This window comes from Lucilia sericata, unplaced genomic scaffold, assembly GCF_015586225.1.
Source record: "Lucilia sericata isolate MDLA Ls3-8-SP2 unplaced genomic scaffold, ASM1558622v1 Contig000158F_arrow, whole genome shotgun sequence".
In the NCBI taxonomy this organism is placed as follows: Eukaryota; Metazoa; Arthropoda; class Insecta; order Diptera; family Calliphoridae; genus Lucilia; species Lucilia sericata.
Genome location: NW_023994188.1, coordinates 245,065 through 267,806, shown reverse-complemented (window position 1 = coordinate 267,806; position 22,742 = coordinate 245,065). Strand labels below are relative to the sequence as shown.

At 32.0% G+C, this 22,742-nt stretch overlaps 2 protein-coding genes across 4 annotated transcripts in view; one reads left to right on the top strand and one right to left on the bottom strand.

Moving 5' to 3' along the window:
• Positions 1 to 7,107, bottom strand: part of LOC119601335 (myb-like protein P) — a 139,573-nt gene extending 132,466 nt beyond the window's left edge. Inside the window, exon 1 of one of the 2 annotated variants that reach the window (XM_037952183.1) lies at positions 6,760 to 7,107. The gene's annotated coding sequence lies outside the window, so the exon portion shown is untranslated. The remainder of the gene's footprint in view (positions 1 to 6,759) is intronic. The other variant, XM_037952186.1, reaches the window with a different exon arrangement.
• Positions 7,108 to 10,709: 3,602 nt separating this feature from the next.
• Positions 10,710 to 15,048, top strand: LOC119601336 (mitochondrial pyruvate carrier 1). Of its 2 annotated transcripts, none has more exons than XM_037952189.1 (5): positions 10,710 to 10,991; positions 11,069 to 11,190; positions 11,295 to 11,402; positions 11,474 to 11,574; positions 14,695 to 15,048. In XM_037952189.1, exons 3-5 carry the CDS (start codon positions 11,320 to 11,322, stop codon positions 14,865 to 14,867), a joined length of 357 nt encoding a protein of 118 aa, XP_037808117.1. In that variant the 5' UTR covers positions 10,710 to 10,991; positions 11,069 to 11,190; positions 11,295 to 11,319; the 3' UTR covers positions 14,868 to 15,048. The 2 variants fall into 2 exon arrangements, with proteins under 2 accessions (XP_037808117.1, XP_037808116.1); XM_037952188.1 differs by having other exon boundaries at positions 11,280 to 11,402.
• The last annotated feature ends 7,694 nt before the right edge of the window (positions 15,049 to 22,742 follow it).

Sequence of the window (22,742 nt, the reverse complement as noted above, 5' to 3'; positions counted from 1 at the left end):
GACCATGCAATCGCTTCAAAGGGCAAACAACCAATAGAGAGCGAGAGCTGCGAGTTCAGCATGGGCGTGATGTTGATGAGGTTGGCATCTCACCAATGTGTTAGCACCCTAAAGAACTTGGTGGAAAGTATCCCTCCTCCCTGGGACGGCGCTAGGCTGGGACTGGCAAAGAAGAGCGAGCTTCCGGTGCTCCTAAAGTCCACTGTCTACATAAAAGGATGGGGCAGTAAACTGGCTAATGAACGTATACTGGAAATTCTTGGAGGTCAGAATGCTGAGCTGGCCGTGGAAAAATGGGATGTCTTTTACAGGAAAGAAGAACCTGAGGGAACTTTATTTGTAATAGGTATCGACCAGAAATCCATGACTAGTCTTGCCAAGAATAAAGGTAGGGCTTACTTCGCCTCTAAATCTGTCATATTCAAAATTGGGAAGGTGCCGATTGGAAGGGCTGTTACAACAAGCCTCGAAAAGGACACTAAAAAACCTAAGACCACAGCATCAGTATCCACTACTGATAACGTTGAGGAGTCAAATCCTAAAATCGAGGAATTTACCATTAACTCGCCAGAAGAAAGTGTAGTTGCCCTTTCCAAAATTGGGAAGGCGCCGATTGAAAAGGCTGTCAAAACCGGCCCCGACAAGGACACTAAAACACCTAAGACAGTACCCAAAGCATCATTAGCAAGTACTAGCAATGTTGAGGAGTCAAATCCTAAAAGCGAGGAGGAAATCACTCACCCGCCAGAAGACAGAACAGCAGTGCTCTCCAGAATTGGGAATGTGTCTATTAAAAATACTGCTATTCCTATTCCTGATAAGGACACCGCAGTGCCATCAACAGTACCCACTGCATTAATAGCCACTTCAGGCTATCCGGAGGAGTCAAATCCAAAGAGCGAGGAGGTGACCACCAACTCGCTGGAAGACAGTTTAATGGATGACCATGATTGAGGTTATCCAAATAAACCTCCATCGGAGCGAGACAGCTACCAACGCTCTGATGGCTAAAATCAACACAGGTAAAATACATATAGCTTTAATCCAGGAACCTTGGACGATTCGCAACAAGGTTTCTGGATTAAATCACGTAAATTTCCAACTTTTCTACGCTGATACAGGATCTCGCCCGAGAACATGTATCTTATGTCACAAGAACTTATGTTTTCTCCTCTCAACAGGATTATCAACATCGGATGCAACGGTGCTGAAGCAAGGTCTTGGCAACATATTCCTTGCATCTATTTACCTGCCTTTCGATTCTCCGACACTACCACCAACGTCGGATCTGATGAAACTGGTTGAAGAGGCACAAAGAAAAAATAAGAAAATTGTAATAGGTTGTGATGCCAACTCGCACCATGTAGCTTGGGGTAGTACAAACACCAATCGCAGGGGACAAGCCCTCATGGATTTCCTTAATACTAAAGACTTGATAACATTGAACTTAGGTAATAAAGCTACCTTCGTCAATAGAATCAGAGAAGAAGTATTAGATATAACTATATGTTCAGAAGAGCTTATAAACGAAATTCAGGATTGGAGAGTTTCGGACGAGCACTCCTTTTCTGATCATCGGTACATAAGATTCAAAGTACTAAGGCCACCACCAAAGCCGATAAAGTTTCGGAATAAGTCTAAAACTAATTGGACAATGTTCGGGACCTTACTAAAGAACCGTTTAGGTCAGGACACTTTTCAATGTCGAAATAAAGAGGATATAGATGCCAAAGTGGAAACGTTCACAAGTGCCCTGGTTGAATCGTTCGAGGACAGCTGCCCTCTGCGAGAGCGGAGATCTGCCCAGGAAAAACCCTGGGTAACTGGGGAGATCCGGAACCTTGGGAAGACTCTTCGCAAACTATTTAACCGGGCACGGCGTAAAAAGACCGCAGTATACTGGGATGAGTATCGTAATAAACTTGGTGAATATAAGAAAATCGTTCGAAAAGTCAAACGAGACTCCTGGAAACTTTTCTGTGAACAGGTAGATAGCGTAAATGACGTATCGAAGATAAAAAAATTCCTATCCAAAACTCATGTCCAACCGGAATCTATGATCGTTGAGACGGGCAGGAGGCTTGAGGATATGGAGGAGACAATGAAACTCCTAATGGATTCTCATTTCCCACCCGGTATATCGAATATGGACATAGATGGACCGATATTGGAGGAAGGGGAGGGTAACACGGAAATAGTTATTACAACTGACATGGTTAAAGGGGCAATCAAGAGCTTTGCTCCCTATAAAGCTGCAGGGCCGGATGGAATTTTCCCGGCACTTTTGCAGATGGAGGCGGGACTGGTTTCCGTACATCTGTCACAAATATTCACTGCATGCTTAAAATTGGCATATACCCCAGTTAAATGGCAGGATGCAAGGGTAATATTTATACCCAAACCAGGGAAACCTAGCTATGCGACACCTAAGTCCTATCGACCGATAAGTCTTACGTCCTTCCTACTTAAAACCTTGGAACGGATAGTCGATAGCATGGTTAAAAGCAGCATACCATACAAAGACCTTAAATATAAGCAGCATGCTTATGTAAAGGGACGATCGGTGGAAACCGCTTTAAATGAAGTTGTCCACTACATAGGTGAATCTTTCGATAGCAAACTGTATACACTGGCGGTATGCATTGACATCGAAGGCGCTTTCAATAACGTGCACACTGATACCCTTATCCAATCCCTAGACCAGTTTTATGTTGACCGGGTGCTCCGTAACTGGATCAACTACATGCTAAGGAACAGATGGATAAGCTGCGAGATGTACGATATAACTATCAGGAAAAAGGTATTTCGCGGTATACCACAGGGTGGCATTTTGTCACCTTTACTCTGGGTTACCACGATTAATAGCCTCCTAAGGACCCTAACCGAGAAAGGACTTAGACCTGTCTGCTATGCAGACGATGTCGTAATACTTTTAAAGGGAAAGGATCCAAATTACTTGTGTAGAAGAGCTGAGGAAGCTCTGAATACGGCCTTGAGCTGGGCTCAACCGAGAGGCCTCAATGTTAACCCAGCGAAGACGGAAATCTGTCTTTTCACAAGAAAGACAAAAATTTCTACATATACTGAACCTTGCTTCCTGGGCAAGAAGATACCGGTGACAGACAAAGTTAAGTACTTAGGTGTAATACTTGACCGGAAATTAAAATGGAGACACCACATAGAAGATAGGATCAACAAGGCACATCGGTGCTGGGCGATATGTAGGAGAACCATAGGCATGAAATGGGGTCTTAGTCCTACTATGACAAATTGGCTTTATAAAAGTGTAATTAGACCAATTCTAGCTTATGCTTCAATAATCTGGTGGACTGCTTTGGACAAAAAGTGTAATATCAAACTACTACAGGGAGTTCAGCGTACATGCTGCTTGGGTATAAGTGGTGCCATGTGTACTACTTCAACCAAGGCTCTGGAAACGTTGCTAGATATTCCACCCATTGAAACATATATAAGATATGAATCGGCGCTTACAGCCGAACGGCTCTCTACTTTAGGCGAACTGGCCAAAAACGGTTAAAGGACACGTCATCAATGTATACTGGACACATTGGAAGGTTATACACATTCACCGGACGTGCCTGATCGCATACCAGACACTGAATATGTCGGAAACTTTGAAACGCTAATCCCAGATAGAATGTCTTGGTCAAGCGGAACATTAGAGCAAATACCAGTAGGAATCCGTTGCTACACGGATGGCTCTAAATTAAGGGACAAAGTGGGCCTGGGGTTCTATATTGAAGACCCAGAAACAGAAATATACCACCGTTTACCAAATCATAACACAAGCTTCCAGGCAGAAGTACGAGCAATAACGGAATGTGTAAATTGGATTAGAATAAATATGGCGCCCACAGGGCTTAATATATTTACCGACAGCCAGAAGGCAATTTGTGCGATATCAGGTGATAGAATTAAATCTAAGACCGTATTGGATTGTAAGAAAGCTTTAACTGAATACTCTCCCAGAGGTAAGGTTCATATCATATGGGTACCAGGCCACTCGGGAGTAGTCGGCAACGAAAGGGCGAATGTAATAGCTTTAAAGGGAAGGGAGCTCGATGTAGTTAACCTGACAAACGCAAAACCATTCGACGCAACAAAAGCTGAATTAAAAATATGGATGAGAGAATCCCATAAGGCCTCTTGGAATAATGAAACGGTGGGTAGAACCACAAAGATTCTATGGGGTGACCCTGATGAGAGCAAGACGAGAAATCTTCTCAAAACGAGCAAGTCTGAGGTTAGTATGATGGTACGTATTCTGAGTGGACACACAGGATTACGAGCACACCTATACAAAATTGGACGTGCGGATTCAGACGAATGTAGAGCATGTGGAGAGGACAGTGAAACTCTGGAGCACTTTCTTTGCCATTGTCAGGCATTCGTCGAAGTTAGATCCAAGTATCTTGGAAGTGATGTTATTCCGGAAATAACATTCTTAACCAACACCGATTGGAAGATTCTTAGGAATTACGTCCAGGAAACTGAGTTTCTGAACATGGAAAAATAATGCATTCAGTGAACAATTTTTTTTTTTTTTTTTTCTTTCTTGAATTGGAGCGCACAACAGGCCCGATAGTGGCCTAGGTGTATTTCTTCGGATTTGATGTAGTATACATCCTCCTATCAACCTAACCTAACCTAACCTAGGAATTACGTCTAGGAAATAGAGTTTCTGAACATTGGATGATAATGCCTTTGCTAACAAACATTTTCCATGTTGCGTAGCAGCACACAACAGGCCTGATATTGGCCTAGGGGTATTTCTTCGGATTTAATGGAGTATACATCTTCTTCATCCTATCAACCTAACCTATCAGTGAGAAACCTCAACTTAGATAACTCGAACTTTAGAAATTCAAAAAAGTTTCCATGAATAAATAGTAGAATTTGAATAAGGAGTTCTGGATTTGGGCTGAATTGTCGCAATAAACTTTAGAGTGTCGTTTAACAGTTTAAGCTCTTTGGACAAGTAGGATTAGGGTATGAACTTGTTCAACTCCGCAGTCATTTCATTCGGGAATGTTTCACTCAATTATCAATAATTTGAACCAAAAGTACAAAATTGGGAATCTTCACTTAATCAAACACAACTATGAGAAAGTTTCGATATTAGTGTTTTTGATTACATTTCAAATAGGTTGGAAATCTGAACGCTCATGAACTTTGGATTATGAGGAAAGTGTGCCGAATTTACTTGGACTGAATTATTTGCTACGATGCTATTTGAAAAATATTTGTGTTTTGTTTGCTATTTTAAAGCTGAAAATGTACACTGAACTTATATTTTAGGAAATGTACTCGTATTCATTCTATGAATGATTGTAATCATCCCCACGATGAAAAAAGAAAATATTTCCAAAGAAGCAATTAAAAGGGAAAATTATAACATGGAAATGCTGAAAAGCATAATCGTCAACTATTAGTTTAGCAGACAATGGCTTCTGATAAAATGAGTGAAATCGTTTTCATCGATTCGGATTGACTTCAACAGAAGTTTAAATTTTGAAGTTATTTTTAAGGACTTTTTTTACTGGAATGAAGTATAGCTATATAATCGACGATTTTCTACAATTAATCAAATTAAGTTGTAAGAAAATCTTTGGAACAATATGAATAATGCAATTTTAGAATTATTCACTTGAACTCCGAAGTATTTAGTCAAATATTTATAAGATTTAAATGACTTCCTTAATTCATCCTTAAACATTGAACACTAAAAGTATGTCAATTAATGTCACATTACTATCGTTAAGTTCGATCTTCTAAATTAAAGAGTTTTTTTTTATAAAAATATAATTTTGTGTATTAATTTTTCTTATCACTCTTGATTTTTAACAATAAACAATGGGTGTTTTTTTAACTTCGATATAATTGGTTTTTCTCTTTTTTTTAAGTCCTTATTATAACCGAAAGCCAAACCGTTATTTTAATGTGACTGTCAAAGTTGTTACTGAAAGCGTCAGAGAGAGTGTGTGAGTTATTAGCCACTCATGTAGAGTAGAGAAATGCTGCAGCAGCTGTTGCGGTTGCTACGACGTCAACGAAGACAACATCGTCTACTGATGATGCTGATACTGAGATGGTGATTCTTGAAACTGGATGGCAGGCTGGCTGGATACTTGGCTGTTTGGTATTTTATTGAGAGTATGTATGGCAGTTTGTTGGTGTATTTGTTTTTGTCGTTGTTGCTTTTTGATAGTTTCGCAATTTGGGAGCGGCACCCAATTCGGTAGTAAATGAAAAACAAAAAGAAGAAGCAGCATTAAATGACACACTCACACACAAATGGAAAAAAAAAATTGAAATTGTTGTTTTTGTGCAGATCCTTTTTTTCAAACAATTCACAATTCAATTAAATTTCTTGTAATTAAATAAATTAAAAAAGCTTTTTGATTTTTTCACTAATTTTTTTGTATTAAATATATTATGTGGTTTTTCTTTTATATACTTTATCCACAATTTCCTTTAGAGAAGAGGGTTGGAATGGTGTATTTAGGAAAAAAATAAACGACACAATCACACACATTCGCTCACACACATACAAACAAAAGTTCGATTTCGCTAGAATCACACCAACAAACACTGTTAAAGGAAATTTTCAAACACTCACTTACACACACACTCACGTACACTCACTGACTCGATAATACACGGTTTTTCTTTTAGTTTTAAGGTGACGGAAGGGGAGTTTTTTTTTTTTTTTTTTTTTGTTTGATACTAGAAAATTACAACGTTTAACGGGGCGTTGGTGGTTGGTGGATGCTAAACTTTTTTTCTGATTTTTTTCTTCTGGTATTTTGTAAACTTTTAGAATTTTTCTTTTTTTTATAAATTTTCACAAATTTTGTTTAATTTATTTGCTTTATTTGTTAAAATTAGAAAAACGAATTTCCAAATTTTCTTTATTATTTAATTTAATTTCCATAAAAACCATTTCTTTCACACACTTTCTTCTCTTTTTTAGCATAAATAAAGTTAAAAGAACTAAATTAAAACAAATTATTACACCCAAAAATTCCTGAACAATTTGCTTTTTTCTAGATTTAAGACAATTTTTGATACACAACCTTCACTTTAGCTCACGAGTTTCAAACTAAATCATATGGAAGCTGCAGCAAAATGTAATACTACTGTCAAATGGACCAAGGACTTTGTGTGGTAAAAAAGCAGACAGAGAGCTTTTTAATTGTTTGTTGGTTTTTGTTTGCAAAACAATAAAGAGAGAATTTAAGAGAAAATTTGTAGAATTAAAACAGAAATTTGACATATTTATACCCTGTGCTGATTTTTGTAACGCATAAAAATATTGGTCTAATACCCATCAAAGCGTGTACCAATCGGCTTAGAATAATTTCATCAGTCGTTTATCTTTCCGTCTATGTAAACCTTGTAATCAAACGACAGGTCCCAAATTCGAAGATAATTGAATGAAATTTTGGATCGTGATCTTATGTTGTACCAGGGTCAAAGCTTATTGAAACTGATTAAAATGGTTCCATATTTTCATCTAGGCACCATACAACTGAACGCGCCTAATAGGAATTTATTTTTTTATATAAAACGACATAACTAAATTGTATACAAGCCTTGATGTTCCTGCCGGATTTCGTAATAATCAACCCTAGTCCCCATACAAAGTCTCCTTTCGAAAATGACTTAAATGTCCACAAATAACTTAAAACGACAAGCGTGGCGATGAAATTCAATATAAATAAATTTTTGGTAAAAGTGAATCCATCGGTCCATATTTAACCCTCATAGAAAGCCCAATTCAGAAAATGACTTGACTGTCAACAACGGGATCGGTCCATATTTACCCCTAGCTCTCAATCTCTAGCTTTTCGTCAATAAATTGCTTAAATTGCTTAAATATAACAGAACCAAGGTCAAATTTAATATACATTAACTAATATAAGGTGTAGGGTATCATATGGTAAGCAATACCCGACAATAATTGGTTTTTAATTTTTTCGATTTAACGTTATTTGATTTATCTTTTTATTTAACTTATTAAAATTTCGCTCCTGAAAGTATACTATAATTTCGAACAACACTCAATAGCAAAGTTTTAAACCATTCCATTTCTGTAAATAAACACCAAACAAAAGTGCTGCCAGATGTTAGAAAAAATGGTAATGCAGTGCATGACATGTACGGGAGTGTTGTAAAATTCAAACTAAATTTACATCAAATTTGAAAATTTGTTTATTTCCTATACCTCATACAGTTAAAACAAAAAGTCGTCTTTTCGTCACTTTTCAATTTATGAAAAGTCGACTTTCCGAATATTTTCAATTTACAAAAATTGGATACAAGGTACTGCCTTCCTTAAATTATTTAACATAAGATCGGGAAACTCTACATGTTTTATATACATATGTATTGTACAAAATCGCTTTGTGTCGATCATGGGCCAATTAACCAGTGTTGTGTAACCTTGGCTTCAATATGTGGATCCATGTTAAACTTGGGTTTCGAGATAACTCTCAAAGCTCTGATCTTATAACTAGACCACTAGTACTCAGTAGACCAAATGTAATCCGTAATAGTCGAATGTATAGCCTAGTCTGTCAATAGTTTAGTCTATTCTATAATCTAGTCTATAGTGTAGTCCTTAGTCTAGTTTATAATCTAGTCTGTAGTCTAGTCTAGTTTAGTCTATAGTCTAGTCTATAGTCTAGTCTATAGTCTAGTCTATAGTCTAGTCTATAGTCTAGTCTATAGTCTAGTCTATAGTCTAGTCTATAGTCTAGTCTATAGTCTAGTCTATAGTCTAGTCTATAGTCTAGTCTATAGTCTAGTCTATAGTCTAGTCTATAGTCTAGTCTATAGTCTAGTCTATAGTCTAGTCTATAGTCTAGTCTATAGTCTAGTCTATAGTCTAGTCTATAGTCTAGTCTATAGTCTAGTCTATAGTCTAGTCTATAGTCTAGTCTATAGTCTAGTCTATAGTCTAGTCTATAGTCTAGTCTATAGTCTAGTCTATAGTCTAGTCTATAGTCTAGTCTATAGTCTAGTCTATAGTCTAGTCTATAGTCTAGTCTATAGTCTAGTCTATAGTCTAGTCTATAGTCTAGTCTATAGTCTAGTCTATAGTCTAGTCTATAGTCTAGTCTATAGTCTAGTCTATAGTCTAGTCTATAGTCTAGTCTATAGTCTAGTCTATAGTCTAGTCTATAGTCTAGTCTATAGTCTAGTCTATAGTCTAGTCTATAGTCTAGTCTATAGTCTAGTCTATAGTCTAGTCTATAGTCTAGTCTATAGTCTAGTCTATAGTCTAGTCTATAGTCTAGTCTATAGTCTAGTCTATAGTCTAGTCTATAGTCTAGTCTATAGTCTAGTCTATAGTCTAGTCTATAGTCTAGTCTATAGTCTAGTCTATAGTCTAGTCTATAGTCTAGTCTATAGTCTAGTCTATAGTCTAGTCTATAGTCTAGTCTATAGTCTAGTCTATAGTCTAGTCTATAGTCTAGTCTATAGTCTAGTCTATAGTCTAGTCTATAGTCTAGTCTATAGTCTAGTCTATAGTCTAGTCTATAGTCTAGTCTATAGTCTAGTCTATAGTCTAGTCTATAGTCTAGTCTATAGTCTAGTCTATAGTCTAGTCTATAGTCTAGTCTATAGTCTAGTCTATAGTCTAGTCTATAGTCTAGTCTATAGTCTAGTCTATAGTCTAGTCTATAGTCTAGTCTATAGTCTAGTCTATAGTCTAGTCTATAGTCTAGTCTATAGTCTAGTCTATAGTCTAGTCTATAGTCTAGTCTATAGTCTAGTCTATAGTCTAGTCTATAGTCTAGTCTATAGTCTAGTCTATAGTCTAGTCTATAGTCTAGTCTATAGTCTAGTCTATAGTCTAGTCTATAGTCTAGTCTATAGTCTAGTCTATAGTCTAGTCTATAGTCTAGTCTATAGTCTAGTCTATAGTCTAGTCTATAGTCTAGTCTATAGTCTAGTCTATAGTCTAGTCTATAGTCTAGTCTATAGTCTAGTCTATAGTCTAGTCTATAGTCTAGTCTATAGTCTAGTCTATAGTCTAGTCTATAGTCTAGTCTATAGTCTAGTCTATAGTCTAGTCTATAGCTAGTCTATAGTCTAGTCTATAGTCTAGTCTATAGTCTAGTCTATAGTCTAGTCTATAGTCTAGTCTATAGTCTAGTCTATAGTCTAGTCTATAGTCTAGTCTATAGTCTAGTCTATAGTCTAGTCTATAGTCTAGTCTATAGTCTAGTCTATAGTCTAGTCTATAGTCTAGTCTATAGTCTAGTCTATAGTCTAGTCTATAGTCTAGTCTATAGTCTAGTCTATAGTCTAGTCTATTGTCTAGTCTGTAGTCTGGTCTGTAGCCTAATCCCTAGTCTAGTCTATAGTATAGTCTAATATGTAGTCTAGTTTATAGTCTAGTATTTGATCTATAGAAAAATTTGTTTTGTACATACTTTTAAACCTAAAAAAGGTACTCTTTATATTAAATGTTAGTACTACTTCAAAATTTAAATTTTCCATGCCTGCTCTACATCATAATTATTATAAAATCAAAAATAAAAATCTTTTAATTACTCAATTGATCTGGCAACTTTCTAATAAAATGACAATTATTATGTACGTTTTGCTTTTATTCTTCTAATACAAAACAGAATAGAAAATGAAAACGTAATAAAAACAAAAACAACAAAGTTTTTTTCCCATTCATTTGACAGTAGCAGTAGTCGCAGTAGAATTCAATTCAAGGTGGTTGTGTGTTTTTTGTTGTCACTATTTGTGCGAACAGTTCGAAATATTTTGCTTTCGAATTTTATTAAGTGCAGCAGTGATTTGCGATTTTCTTATTGTTGTTTTACATTAAATTTGCAACGGACAGTGACAGTAGAGGAGCAGTGAGATAAATTTGATTTTAGAAACGCACACAATTAGAATATTTACATAACTTTTTCTATTTGTTAAAAAAATTCCCCAGAAAGCAGGTAAAACAATATTATTGATTCTTTAAAATTTAGGAAAGTTTTGTAAATTTTGTTGTTTTTTCCATTCTATCGCAAAGAACGTGTTAAGTTTTGCTTGGAAATAAATACTTTATTAACGAAGGGGTCAATAAATCATTGGCAGCTTGTATTTGTTGCTTTGGCTGCAACAACAACATCAAATAAAACTAAATAGATAATTGTAAGTAAGAAAAAAACGTGTTGCTTTTTAATTCAAGCTTTATGTTGAACATTAGTAGTAATTTAATTCATTGATTTATTAATTTAAAGATCTTTATTAATAAGTCTCGCTGGTAAAACAAATTGCAAAATGTCTAAAAAGGGTGCTGCTAGTATGGCTGGAAGATTTTTTGAAAATCTTAAAAGCAAAGAATTCCGTGAATATTTAATGAGGTTTGTACGAGTGTGTGTGAGTTTTATTTTGTAACAGGTTTTTTAATATTTGAATTTTAATCCATGTTTAGTACACATTTCTGGGGTCCAGTGGCTAATTGGGGTATTCCTATTGCTGCTTTAGCGGATATTAAGAAAGATCCTAAAATTATTTCAGGTCGCATGACATTGGGTAAGTTTTATTACTATATGTCTGCCTTTTTAATTTGTAAACGTTGTCAACAAAGTTTCATCTTAAGTTTAAATGATTAGCGGCAGCAGCTAGCATTTTGTTTATTAATATTTGCTAAGCAATTATGCTAGGGTTGCCAAGTGCAAGGGAATTTATGATAAAAGGGATTTAGAAATTTCAGAGAACAACTAAATTTTAAAATTCAATATGAAACATTTTTAAAGTAACAGCGGAAAGTCGACATGATGGAAAGTTGAAATTATAACTAGTATTCTATATAACGACTTTCGATGAATCGACTTTTTGTCGAAAAATGGTCTATACATTCACTATATTGTAAATCTGAAAACATATTTTAAACATACAAATTTAAAAAGTACAATTTCCAAATTGGAAAACTCGACTTTTGTTTCAACTATAGAACTTTCAAACAATCGACATTTTGTTGAAAAATGTCGAGTATTTGGTTTAAAAAAGTCGATATGTCTACTTTTTAAATAAAAGTTGAAGAATTAGATATAAAAAATTAAAATCTGTTTTCCTTTGCTACAGACGGATATAGTTCTTGTTATAAACGTATATAATAAAATCAGTCAAAAATCTAAGACTTAAAAATCAAAAAAAGTCGATTAATTTGTAGGAAAAAAAAGGAAAAGTCGACTTTTTTGCTTTTGCTAGAGACGCACATGGTTAATGTAAGTCAACCTTTAAAAAAAAATCAAAAAACTGACATCAAAACGAATATGAAAAAGATTTACTACGTCTTTTGTCGACTTAATAAATAGACTTTTTTAAGCCTTACATTTTAAGTGGAAACAAAAAGTCGACTGTTTATAATTTATAATTAGGCGACTTTCGTATTTTTAAAAATTTATGAGAAAACCACTTTTCGACTTATTATAGTTTTTAAATTTGCGACTTTTCGAACTTTTTTTAATATCGACATTATTCTTTGGGAATACTTTTCCGACTCTTTTCTTATTTTAACCTATTTTTGACATTTTCCGACTTTTATCTACAAAATCTACTATTTTTCTCTTTGTTAGGACAAACTTGACAACTTAAATCGGCAAAAAGTTTGAGTTTGATTTCATTATAAATATTTTCATAATATCTAAGAAAATTAATAGAAATAAATTTTTAAAAATATTACATATCAATGAATAATTAACACAAAGTTCATTGTCTTTTGTTAAAATATGTCGCATATTTTTTTAGAAAAACAATTTATTTTCATTTAGATTCAAATTTTCAAATACTAAATAAAAAATGTTAAGCAAGAAGTTATTTTTAGCAATATATTTCCACAAATGATTGAAAAAACTGTCTAACAAAAAATATAATTTTAAAACGCATTTTGTTGTCAAATGTTAAAAAATACCATAAAATGTTATAACTAAAAACGATTTGGTAATCCCATATTTTTCTTCCTCACTATCACTTAAAATAGTTTATTTTAATATACACGCAGCGATAAGAGTATTAATATATAAAAAATTCCAAACATGTCATTTAGTTTTTTTTTATTCTCTCACCATAAAAACCTTATCGTGATTTAAGTAAATTAATAAAAAATAAATTATAGCGCGATTATGATAGATGGCTGTTATTTTTAACAAATGTTTCTGTCTAATATAAACAATATGGACTTTCTATTTGTTTATTAGGTTATTAATTGATTTTGATTTAAAAACATTAAAATATAGGGTTCTAGAAGTCGACTTTCGAAACAATCAACTTTTTGTAGACAAAGTAGATAAATCAGCTAAATTGTATATGTTGCACAATCGACATTTACAGGATCTAAAAATTTGTCCTAGGATTCTATAACTCCACTTTCGAACAATCGACTTCTAGTCGAAAGAGTCGAAGTCGCCTATTTTGTTCCGAAAATGTTGGTAAATCGACTGTTGTTGACTTGATAGTAAAAGTCGGGAAAAGTGGAAAAGTTTATATGTATAAATAAGTTCGAAAAATTGTTTTCGTAAATAAAAAAGTCGGAGAGCTAAATCTTCATAAATTGCAAAAAAACGACTCTTTGTTTCAACCATAGAATAGTGATCTATAACTTTCGAACAGAAAAAAGTTAACATGTAAAGAAAGTCAATATTAGAAAACGGTCAAAAAGTCGACAAATTAAAATTGAAAAGTCGAAATACCAACTTTTCTAAAATTAAAAACTGCCGAAAAGTCGACTTTTTATAAATTGCATAAAGTCAAAGTTCAACTGTAAAATTGTGTTTTATGACTTTCATAAATTGACTTTTTGTCAAAAAAAGTGGAGTGTTTTTTCAAAAAAGGACAGTTTCTTAGAAAAGAGAAAAGTCGACTTTTTTGTCCTAACATCTATGTATCTTTTAAGAATCATTTTGGCAAATAAAAGTGGAAAACATCGAAAAAATCGATATGAAAAATCGACTTTTTGTTAAAAAAAAAAAAGTCGAGTGTTTTGTTAAAAAAGGTCAAAGTCGGAAAGAAAAGTCGACTTTTTTGTCCTAACATATATTTTTTAAAAATCATTTTGGCAAATAAATGTTGAAAAAAGTCGAAAAAAGCTGGAATTCTGGTAAGATTGAAAATTTCGATATTAAAAAAAAGATCGGAAAGTCGACTTTTCATAAAGGACAAAAGTCGACTTGTTGGCTTTTCATAAAACGCAAAAAGATGAAAAATCAACATTTCAAAATTACAAAAAGTCGACTTTTTTTAAACTGAAAAAAGTCGACTTTTTGTAAACTGAAAAAAGTAGGATTTTTTAAATTGCAAAAAGTCGACATTTCAACTTTTTAAATTGCCTTTTGAATAATAGATTTTTTGTCTAAGTCTTCTATTTGTAAAGTCGAAAAAAGAAGTCCAATAATTAATTGATGACGCAAAAATCGATTTTTTATAGATTGCAAATAGTCGACTACATGACATTCTTAATTTAATTAAAAAAATACTTAAAGAAACCATAAAGTGTCGTAGAAAAATGTTTTATCATGCTCAATATTTGTCTAAAGCCTAAAAACTAACTCATCCATCCTCAAACCAGTCATTAGAATCGCCATTTATTTTAAGTTGTAATAAAAAAAATCATTCGAAATTTCTTAAAACTAATGTATTTATTCTCTCTTCCAGCTCTTACCCTATACTCCTTTGTGTTTATGCGTTTCGCCTGGAAGGTACAACCTAGAAATATGCTGCTATTCGCCTGCCATTTAACTAATTCAACAGCACAATCCATACAGGGTGTGCGTTTTATTAACTACAACTATTTATCCGATAATAAGGATAAAAAACAAGCTGCCTAAATTATAAAGAAAGACACAAATTTAAATATCTTAACAATATAAAACCCAACCGTAGCATAAATAAAGCAAAAAACCACAAGAACACAAAAAGGATGTTTTTTAAAAAAAATATATCCTTAAAAACTCTAGTTTAATTTTGTTGAACAAATTTAAACTCTATTGAAATCTCCCTTGAAAACAATACACGATTTTTAGATTAGTTGTTGTTCGTTTGTTTTATTATTTTTTTAACAAACAACAAAACACCTGTTAATAATATTTACAAAAAACATAAACAAATGTACAATATATTAAATGTAGTTAAATATACTAAATAAATATTAGTGCAAAACTAAAAAAAACTTAATTGGCCTAATTGTAGTCAAATTTAAAATAGTTATTTAGAAATATCATTAACTACACGCAATTGATTGGCAATCACTCATAAATTGTTAAAAAATAAAAACAATGACTTTTAAAATCTTTTGATTGTCTTCGATAAAAATACAAAACTAGTCTAATGGGTGCAACAAATTTTAGTTAAAAATTTACATTTTAAATCGTTGAGAAAAACTTGTACAATATGTATAAAGAAAATATGTACGCCAGTACTACTTTAAGTGCCATTTTTTCAGATAAGTTCGAAATAATTGAAAAATAAGAAGAAAATGTTTAAATAAAAGTATATCATTAAAAACATGTTGGTTTTAATTAGTATATTTAAGTAGTATTTAAAATATTTATGATAAACCGATCGTAAACATACTTGTGAATAGATTTAAAGTATTTTTGAAAGCTGACCCTACATGAAGTTTACATTTTATATGTAATATACCAAAAATATGGACCAAAAGCCAACAGTCTTTGTTGTTGTTGTAACAGCTAAAACTATATAATAATCTAGTTGGTGGCATAAAAAGTGTGCTACTTCGACTGGATGTGTCCGTAAATCCGTAGGACAAAGTCAACTGAGGGCCGTAGTGAACTGCTCTGTTAAGTTCTATTTTTCACACGGTACAGAACTTGGAAGTCTTAAAAGTATTCCAAATCAAATGGCTAAAAAATAGGTACCTATAGCTCTTGCTAGCACTTCATGAAGCGAAAGTGGACCATCCGTATGATGAGACCAGGTTACTTAGTTAGTTAGTTAGTTAGATAGTTAGTTAGTTAGTTAGTTAGTTAGTTAGTTAGTTAGTTAGTTAGTTAGTTAGTTAGTTAGTTAGTTAGTTAGTTAGTTAGTTAGTTAGTTAGTTAGTTAGTTAGTTAGTTAGTTAGTTAGTTAGTTAGTTAGTTAGTTAGTTAGTTAGTTAGTTAGTTAGTTAGTTAGTTAGTTAGTTAGTTAGTTAGTTAGTTAGTTAGTTAGTTAGTTAGTTAGTTAGTTAGTTAGTTAGTTAGTTAGTTAGTAAGAATTAAACTGCTATAATAGGTCTACCGTCAGTGTCCCATTTAGTCGTACTTTAAAACAGATGGCCTATTCTAGATCTAGCACATTTTTAAGATTGATAATTTCCAAGGATCGGCAAAAAAAATTGTGACATCGTCAATATTTACCACATACATTTTATAGAAAAAAGTAATCACTTACGTTTAGAAAAACATCAGGAATAATGTAATTTCAACTTCTGCCTTCCATTAGAAATTTTGGTTCCACAACAATTTCGATTAATTTGGTGGTTTAAGCTTTTATCTTTTATATACACACTAAATTTCACACAACCGACCGATATTCAGACGAATAAATCAAGTTATTATTAGAGTTCTGTATAGTTAAAACAGAAAGTCAACTTTTCTGTTTCTGTGAAAGTCGTTTTTGAGAATTTTATAAAAAGTGGACTTTTAGAATATTTATTAATGTCGATTTTTTTGTTCTTTCAATGTAGTCGACTTTATCAGTACAAAATAGTCGCTTCGACCTTTTGCATATTTGTATGACCATTTAATAATATCCTTTATTTTATAATTATGTCTTAATTTAACACTCCCTTACATATGCAATTGAAAAAACAGTATTTTTATTTACATCAGGAAATACAACAAACACACTTATTTTATTAACTAATGACCGAATCTAATGTCAAACGGAAATGTTTACATATTTTTAAACGTTTGGCAACACCATTCTGGTAGAAAAGGAAATTACTAAACTTATAAGCTAAAGTAGTTTAAATACATTTACAACGAAGGTTATAAATTTAAAGCTTTTTTATTTTGTACTCTTAAGCTTTTCCAAAAGTTTTAAACACTGGAAAGTTTTTTATGACACTTGTTGTTATTATTATTGTTCATTGAACGAATAATAGTTACTCAATAGCACGACAAACACGACTAAAAAGAAAACGCAAATTTTGTAACGAAGTCAATTGAGTTGATGTTGTTACTGTTGTTGTTAAGAAAAAAAGAACAAAAGATGCAGCAATAACAATTATAACGGGATGCTTTATTATTATTTGTTTAATTTTTGTAATATTATTAGTTTTTCTTTTAAATATGCAAGGATTGCCGTAGTTTTTTTATGTATTAAATAAATAAGTTTAATCCATATTTACATAATTTGCTGTTTGTTGTTGGATTGTTTACCGGCACTACATACATACATAGCTATGTACATTGTATATACATAGTATGTACATATTTACAATAGATGCACACAAAATTTAGTTTTGATAAATGGCGTTATTCTTATGTATTTGGCAAAATAATTGTAGAAAGAACTTCAGCTTTGTAATAATAACTTTTTATTACGCGATCGACACGTTTTAATTAAAATATTATTTTTGTTATTGCACTAATTAGGATATTATATTCGATTATACACAAATCATTTCTAATCAATAAATTATTTATTCACTTACTACGCCACCGACATGACACGTACTCAAGGAAAAACGAAACTGAACTAAAGTCAAAGGAGTTGATGAAATGCATAATGAGCAAAAATAGCAAAATGAATGGACAAGTGTTCACTAGTAGTGAGTGCATAAAGTTAACATAAAGCAACAAGTTGTTATTGGAAGCTGCTTATTGTTGTTGTTATTTTTTAAGTAATTGATGAGTGGGTATATAATGGAGAGGGGTACATTTTTTTGATAATGTTATTGTGATTCTGATAAGGGAATGTGGATGGGAATAACGGTACTTTTATGGCAATTAAGAAAATGAATAAGTTTTTACGCATACAGTATGAGATAAAATAATCCATGAATTTATAAATATTAAATATAAATAAGACGTGAAAATGTCGATATTTATCTGTATATGGAGGCTAGGGTCTAATGAATACCGATCATTACGAAACTTTGACGCAGTCATGAACAGAGTAACTAACTAACTAACTAACTAACTAACTACTAACTAACTAACTAACTAACTACTACTAACTAACTAACTAACTAACTAACTAACTACTAACACTAACTAACTAACTAACTAACTACAACTACTAACTAACTAACTAACTAACTACTAACTAACTAACTAACTACTAACTAACTAACTAACTAACTAACTACTAACTAACTAACTAACTAACTAACTAACTAACTAACTACTAACTACTAACTAACTAACTAACTAACTAACTAACTAACTAACTAACTACTAACTAACTAACTAACTAACTAACTACTAACTAACTAACTAACTAACTAACTAACTAACTAACTAACTACTAACTAACTAACTAACTAACTAACTAACTAACTAACTAACTAACTAACTAACTAACTAACTAACTAACTACTAACTAACTAACTAACTAACTAACTACCTAACTACCTAACTAACTAACTAACTAACTAACTAACTAACTAACTAACTAACTAACTAACTAACTAACTAACTAACTACCTAACTAACTAACTAACTAACTAACTAACTAACTAACTAACTAACTAACTAACTTCCACACTTCTTACAATTGCGCATCGATTATTACAAATAACAACAACCTGCCATTTCCAATAATACATACATGTTGTTGTTTTATGAAAATGGTATGCTCTCACTGATGAACATTAGTCCTGCCAGTTTTCTATTACTGCTTTTTAAGCACTTCATCAACTCCTTCGACTTTAGTTTAATTTCGTTTTTCCTTCAGTGCGTGTTGTGTTCGTTTGTGCGGTGAGTGAGTAAATAATTTAAGGGCAATTGTGATTTTTTTATAATCGAATATAATACATTACTTAGTGCAATAATATAAAAAAGGTATTCAATAAGTCGATCGCGCAAAATAGTGGTGTAATAATAAATAAGTTGTTATTAAAAAGATAAAGTTCTTTTTAAAAATATTTTGTCAATTAGTACATGAGAATAATAACATTAATGTTAATTAAATAAGTGTATTTCCATTGTAAATACACTCTTACATATGTAAGTATGCATGTATGTATATATAGCCGTTAAACAACAACTAAGACTATTATATATTCAATAAACAGCAATAACAAGTGTCATAATTAAAAAAAACTTTCCAGTGTTGAAAGCTTTTCAAAAAGGGAAACTTTAAAGTGTGTAAATAAATGAACATAAACTACTACTATTGCATATGTAAAGGAGTGTTAAATTAAGAAAAAAATATTTTATGAAACAAACGATATTATTAAATGGACAAATATGTCGATTTATTTTAAATATGTCTTTTCTTAAAAATATTGGTTGGTTGTGTAAAAAATGGTGTGTATGTAATAGAAAAAACTTAAACCTTAAACTTAATCGAAATAGCTGTGTTATCAATAAATCATCCATTAAGTAATGAATGGCGGAGGAGATGAAATTTCTTTATTCCTAATGTTTGTCGAAAGGTGAGTGATTAAATTTTATTTAAAATTTTAGTGGTAAATACTTATGATGATCCAAAAATTGTTGTCGATTGTTATAAGTGATGAATCTCAATAAATGTTGCATCAGCTCTAGAATATATCTAAAATATATCATCTTACATATGTATGTATGTTGTTAGGAAGTTAGTCGTTTCAACTACCTGCACAAAATAGAGTTCCATGGAATATAAGAATATTTGCTCAAATATTATTTAAGCAGTAACCTTACGGAGACACTAAATTTGTCTTTCGGAGGGCTCAATCAAGGTTGCTCATGTCAACCCAACTAAAACCGATATTTGTATTTTTATAACAAAATCATAACGATGTTTTGCGCTGTATAGAATGCTCGAAATGGGATCCTAGTTTATCTATAACGCCTCTATATAAAAACCTATTCCAACAGAACAGCGATGGTTAGAGATTAGATAGTTGAGTTAAGTTCATGCCACATGCGTGTTGTAGCGAATATGATTGCTATAAAAGGAAGGGAGCTGGAGGAAGTTAATCCAACGAATGCAAAACCGTTCAACGCCACTTGAAACGAACCAAACGAGTGTTATCATCCCATTCCGCATGAAATATTTTTTCCTATAAAAGTTGCTTATGTAGGATCCAACATTGATTGTTAAAGTAATTTTCTGAAGGGGGACTTATACGGAGGGTAGGGTCATTTATAAACCGATAGTAATAAAATTTTGTAGAACGATATGTCAAATTTCATGACTATACTTGTAATTTTAAGACAGTAATGAGCGTTAAAGTCATTGACTAGATCTAGATCTTAGAATTTAATAAGGACCTAGAATAGATATACTTTTGTAGGTCTATGACCAATATTTCGATGTGTTACAAACGGGATGACAAAATCAATATACCCCCATAGCAGATGTTAAATCTTTATTTTAAAGTCAACTTTCGGATAACATTAGCGTATTAGAAACAAGGATGTCTTGGCGATATTAAAAGGTTTTAAAAATTTAGGACTCGATATCTGGAAAACCTGATGTGAGGGAGAAATTTCGTGATTAGAGTTTAGCGCAGCAGAATTGTTTAGAAAAGTATACATTGGTATCTGGGTTAAAAATGTATTGCCCTGTGTTATTTAAGGACCTATTTCAAATCGATCGATATTGCTCATAGTTAATCTTCATATTGTTGAAGAATTTGACAAAATATGTAATAGGGATCTATTCAGATTCAGGGAGGTACTTACCTGCTATAATTTAAATCCATAAAAAATAACACAATTCTGTTTTTTTTCATCATATAAAAACTTTTTTTATTTTTTTATAATAATTTTTCAAAGATTTTTAACAATAAAAAAAATGTAGGGGCTTTTTGTTTTTGTTGTTGTTTTTTTGTTTTTGCAATTATTATATAAAAAAATGTGTATGTGAGTGTGTTCGAATTTCAAAATAAAATACAAAATTAATGATTTTTTTCTATTTTTTTGTTTGTTTTTTTCTCTTTTATAACATTTCATTCTTTTAAGATGCTGTTGTTGTTGATGATGTTAAAATAGTAGTTGGATGTTTGTTTGATGTTGTTGATTGATTGGTGTTGTTGCTGGTTGTTTGTTGTTGTTATTCTTTTAAATTTGATGTTGTTGTAGTAAGATTTTTAGGCGACGTTACTTTAAAGCGGTTTATTGAACAGTTTTGTTTTTTTTTATCGGTTCGTAACACATTTTTCTTTTCAGATTTTGTTAAAATCATTTTATTGTTTTCTTCTATACTATTGCAAAAGTTTAAACATTTTGTTAATTAAACAAAGAAAAAGTAAGTAAAACAGTTAAATAATAATTGCTTAATAAAAATTAAGTTTATAAAAATAAAATAAAAAAATTGTTTTTAAAGTAATAAAAATTATTTGTAAAAAAAAAAATTATATATAAAAAATTATATATATATTTTTTATGCTTAAAAAAGTCGTGTAGAAAAACAATAATAAAAAACAAGAAAAATTAAAAAAAAAACACATTTAAGTCATTAAAAAATTATTTATAATATGTATCTAAAAAAATAATAAAAATGTACTATTTTTTATTATTATTATTTTAAGGTTATAGTTTAGGAAATTTGTTTTTGAAAAAAAAAAGAAACTAGGGAAGTTTAGAAAGTTTTTGGAGGAAAAGGTTTTTAGCTAAAGATTTATGAAATATTCGGAAGAGTGGATGACAAATAGGTTCAGATTTGACCTGATTGAAAACACCTTCTTTACAAGGCAACGAGAGCAATAATAATAATTGACACCCCCAAATGTGTCAATCGAAGTCTTATTAAGGAATGAATATCACACTTTAGCTACTTAGTCCATTGAGTGGGATATAGAACCAAGAAAGAAAGGCCTTGTACATACTTCACAGCCATGGAATAACCAAATCCACGTTGTTCTAGAGATCTGGTGAAATAATACCAACCGGACCGGGTGATTTATAAGAGTCGAAACTCTTAATTGCTCTAGGGATGATATGATTGTCGGACGGAAAATGAACTTCCGCATATGCAAAGTATGGATAAGGAAAATGTGTATTTAGGAGAACTATAGTTGACACTATTGTGCATACTATGGCCTACACTATAGTTCAGACTATAGCCTACACTATAGTCCAGATTGTAGTCGACACTTTGAAAAAAAACTATAGTTATCAAACTCTTCTGACTTTCAAAGATTTCAATATACATACACATCTCGGTACAGATTTTGTTGATTTTAAATAGATGATTTCTCGAAAGCAAGACTAATATAATTATACCACGTTTGGATCTCGAAAATATCTAGGGCCTTCAGACAAATGATTTCAGTATACATACAAATCTTGAAGTTTTTACAATTTGGGGGAAAAGACGTATCTCTAGTCTACCGGGACTTTAAACTTTGACTCGCTAGCTGTGGTCCTCTGGCCAGAGTTTCAGACTTTATCTTGGTGCACGTGATGGTTGTGGTTAAACCCAAAATCGTGACAAGAGAATATTGATTTAAAGACTGATCAATATTGGTGCTGTTGCCGTAAAGATAACTGATACCCTCTTGAAAAAGGGTAATTTTGGGTCTAAGATTCCTTTTGATTGTGTCG

What these genes read in the sequence shown, in the direction of transcription:
- LOC119601336 (XM_037952189.1), top strand. Translation starts at nt 11,320, where the DNA reads ATGTCTAAAAAGGGTGCTGCTAGTATGGCTGGAAGATTTTTTGAAAAT. An exon ending in TTCCGTGAATATTTAATGAG is followed by an intron (nt 11,403 to 11,473) that starts GTTTGTACGAGT and finishes ATCCATGTTTAG; the next exon opens with TACACATTTCTGGGGTCCAG. An exon ending in TTCAGGTCGCATGACATTGG is followed by an intron (nt 11,575 to 14,694) that starts GTAAGTTTTATT and finishes TCTCTCTTCCAG; the next exon opens with CTCTTACCCTATACTCCTTT.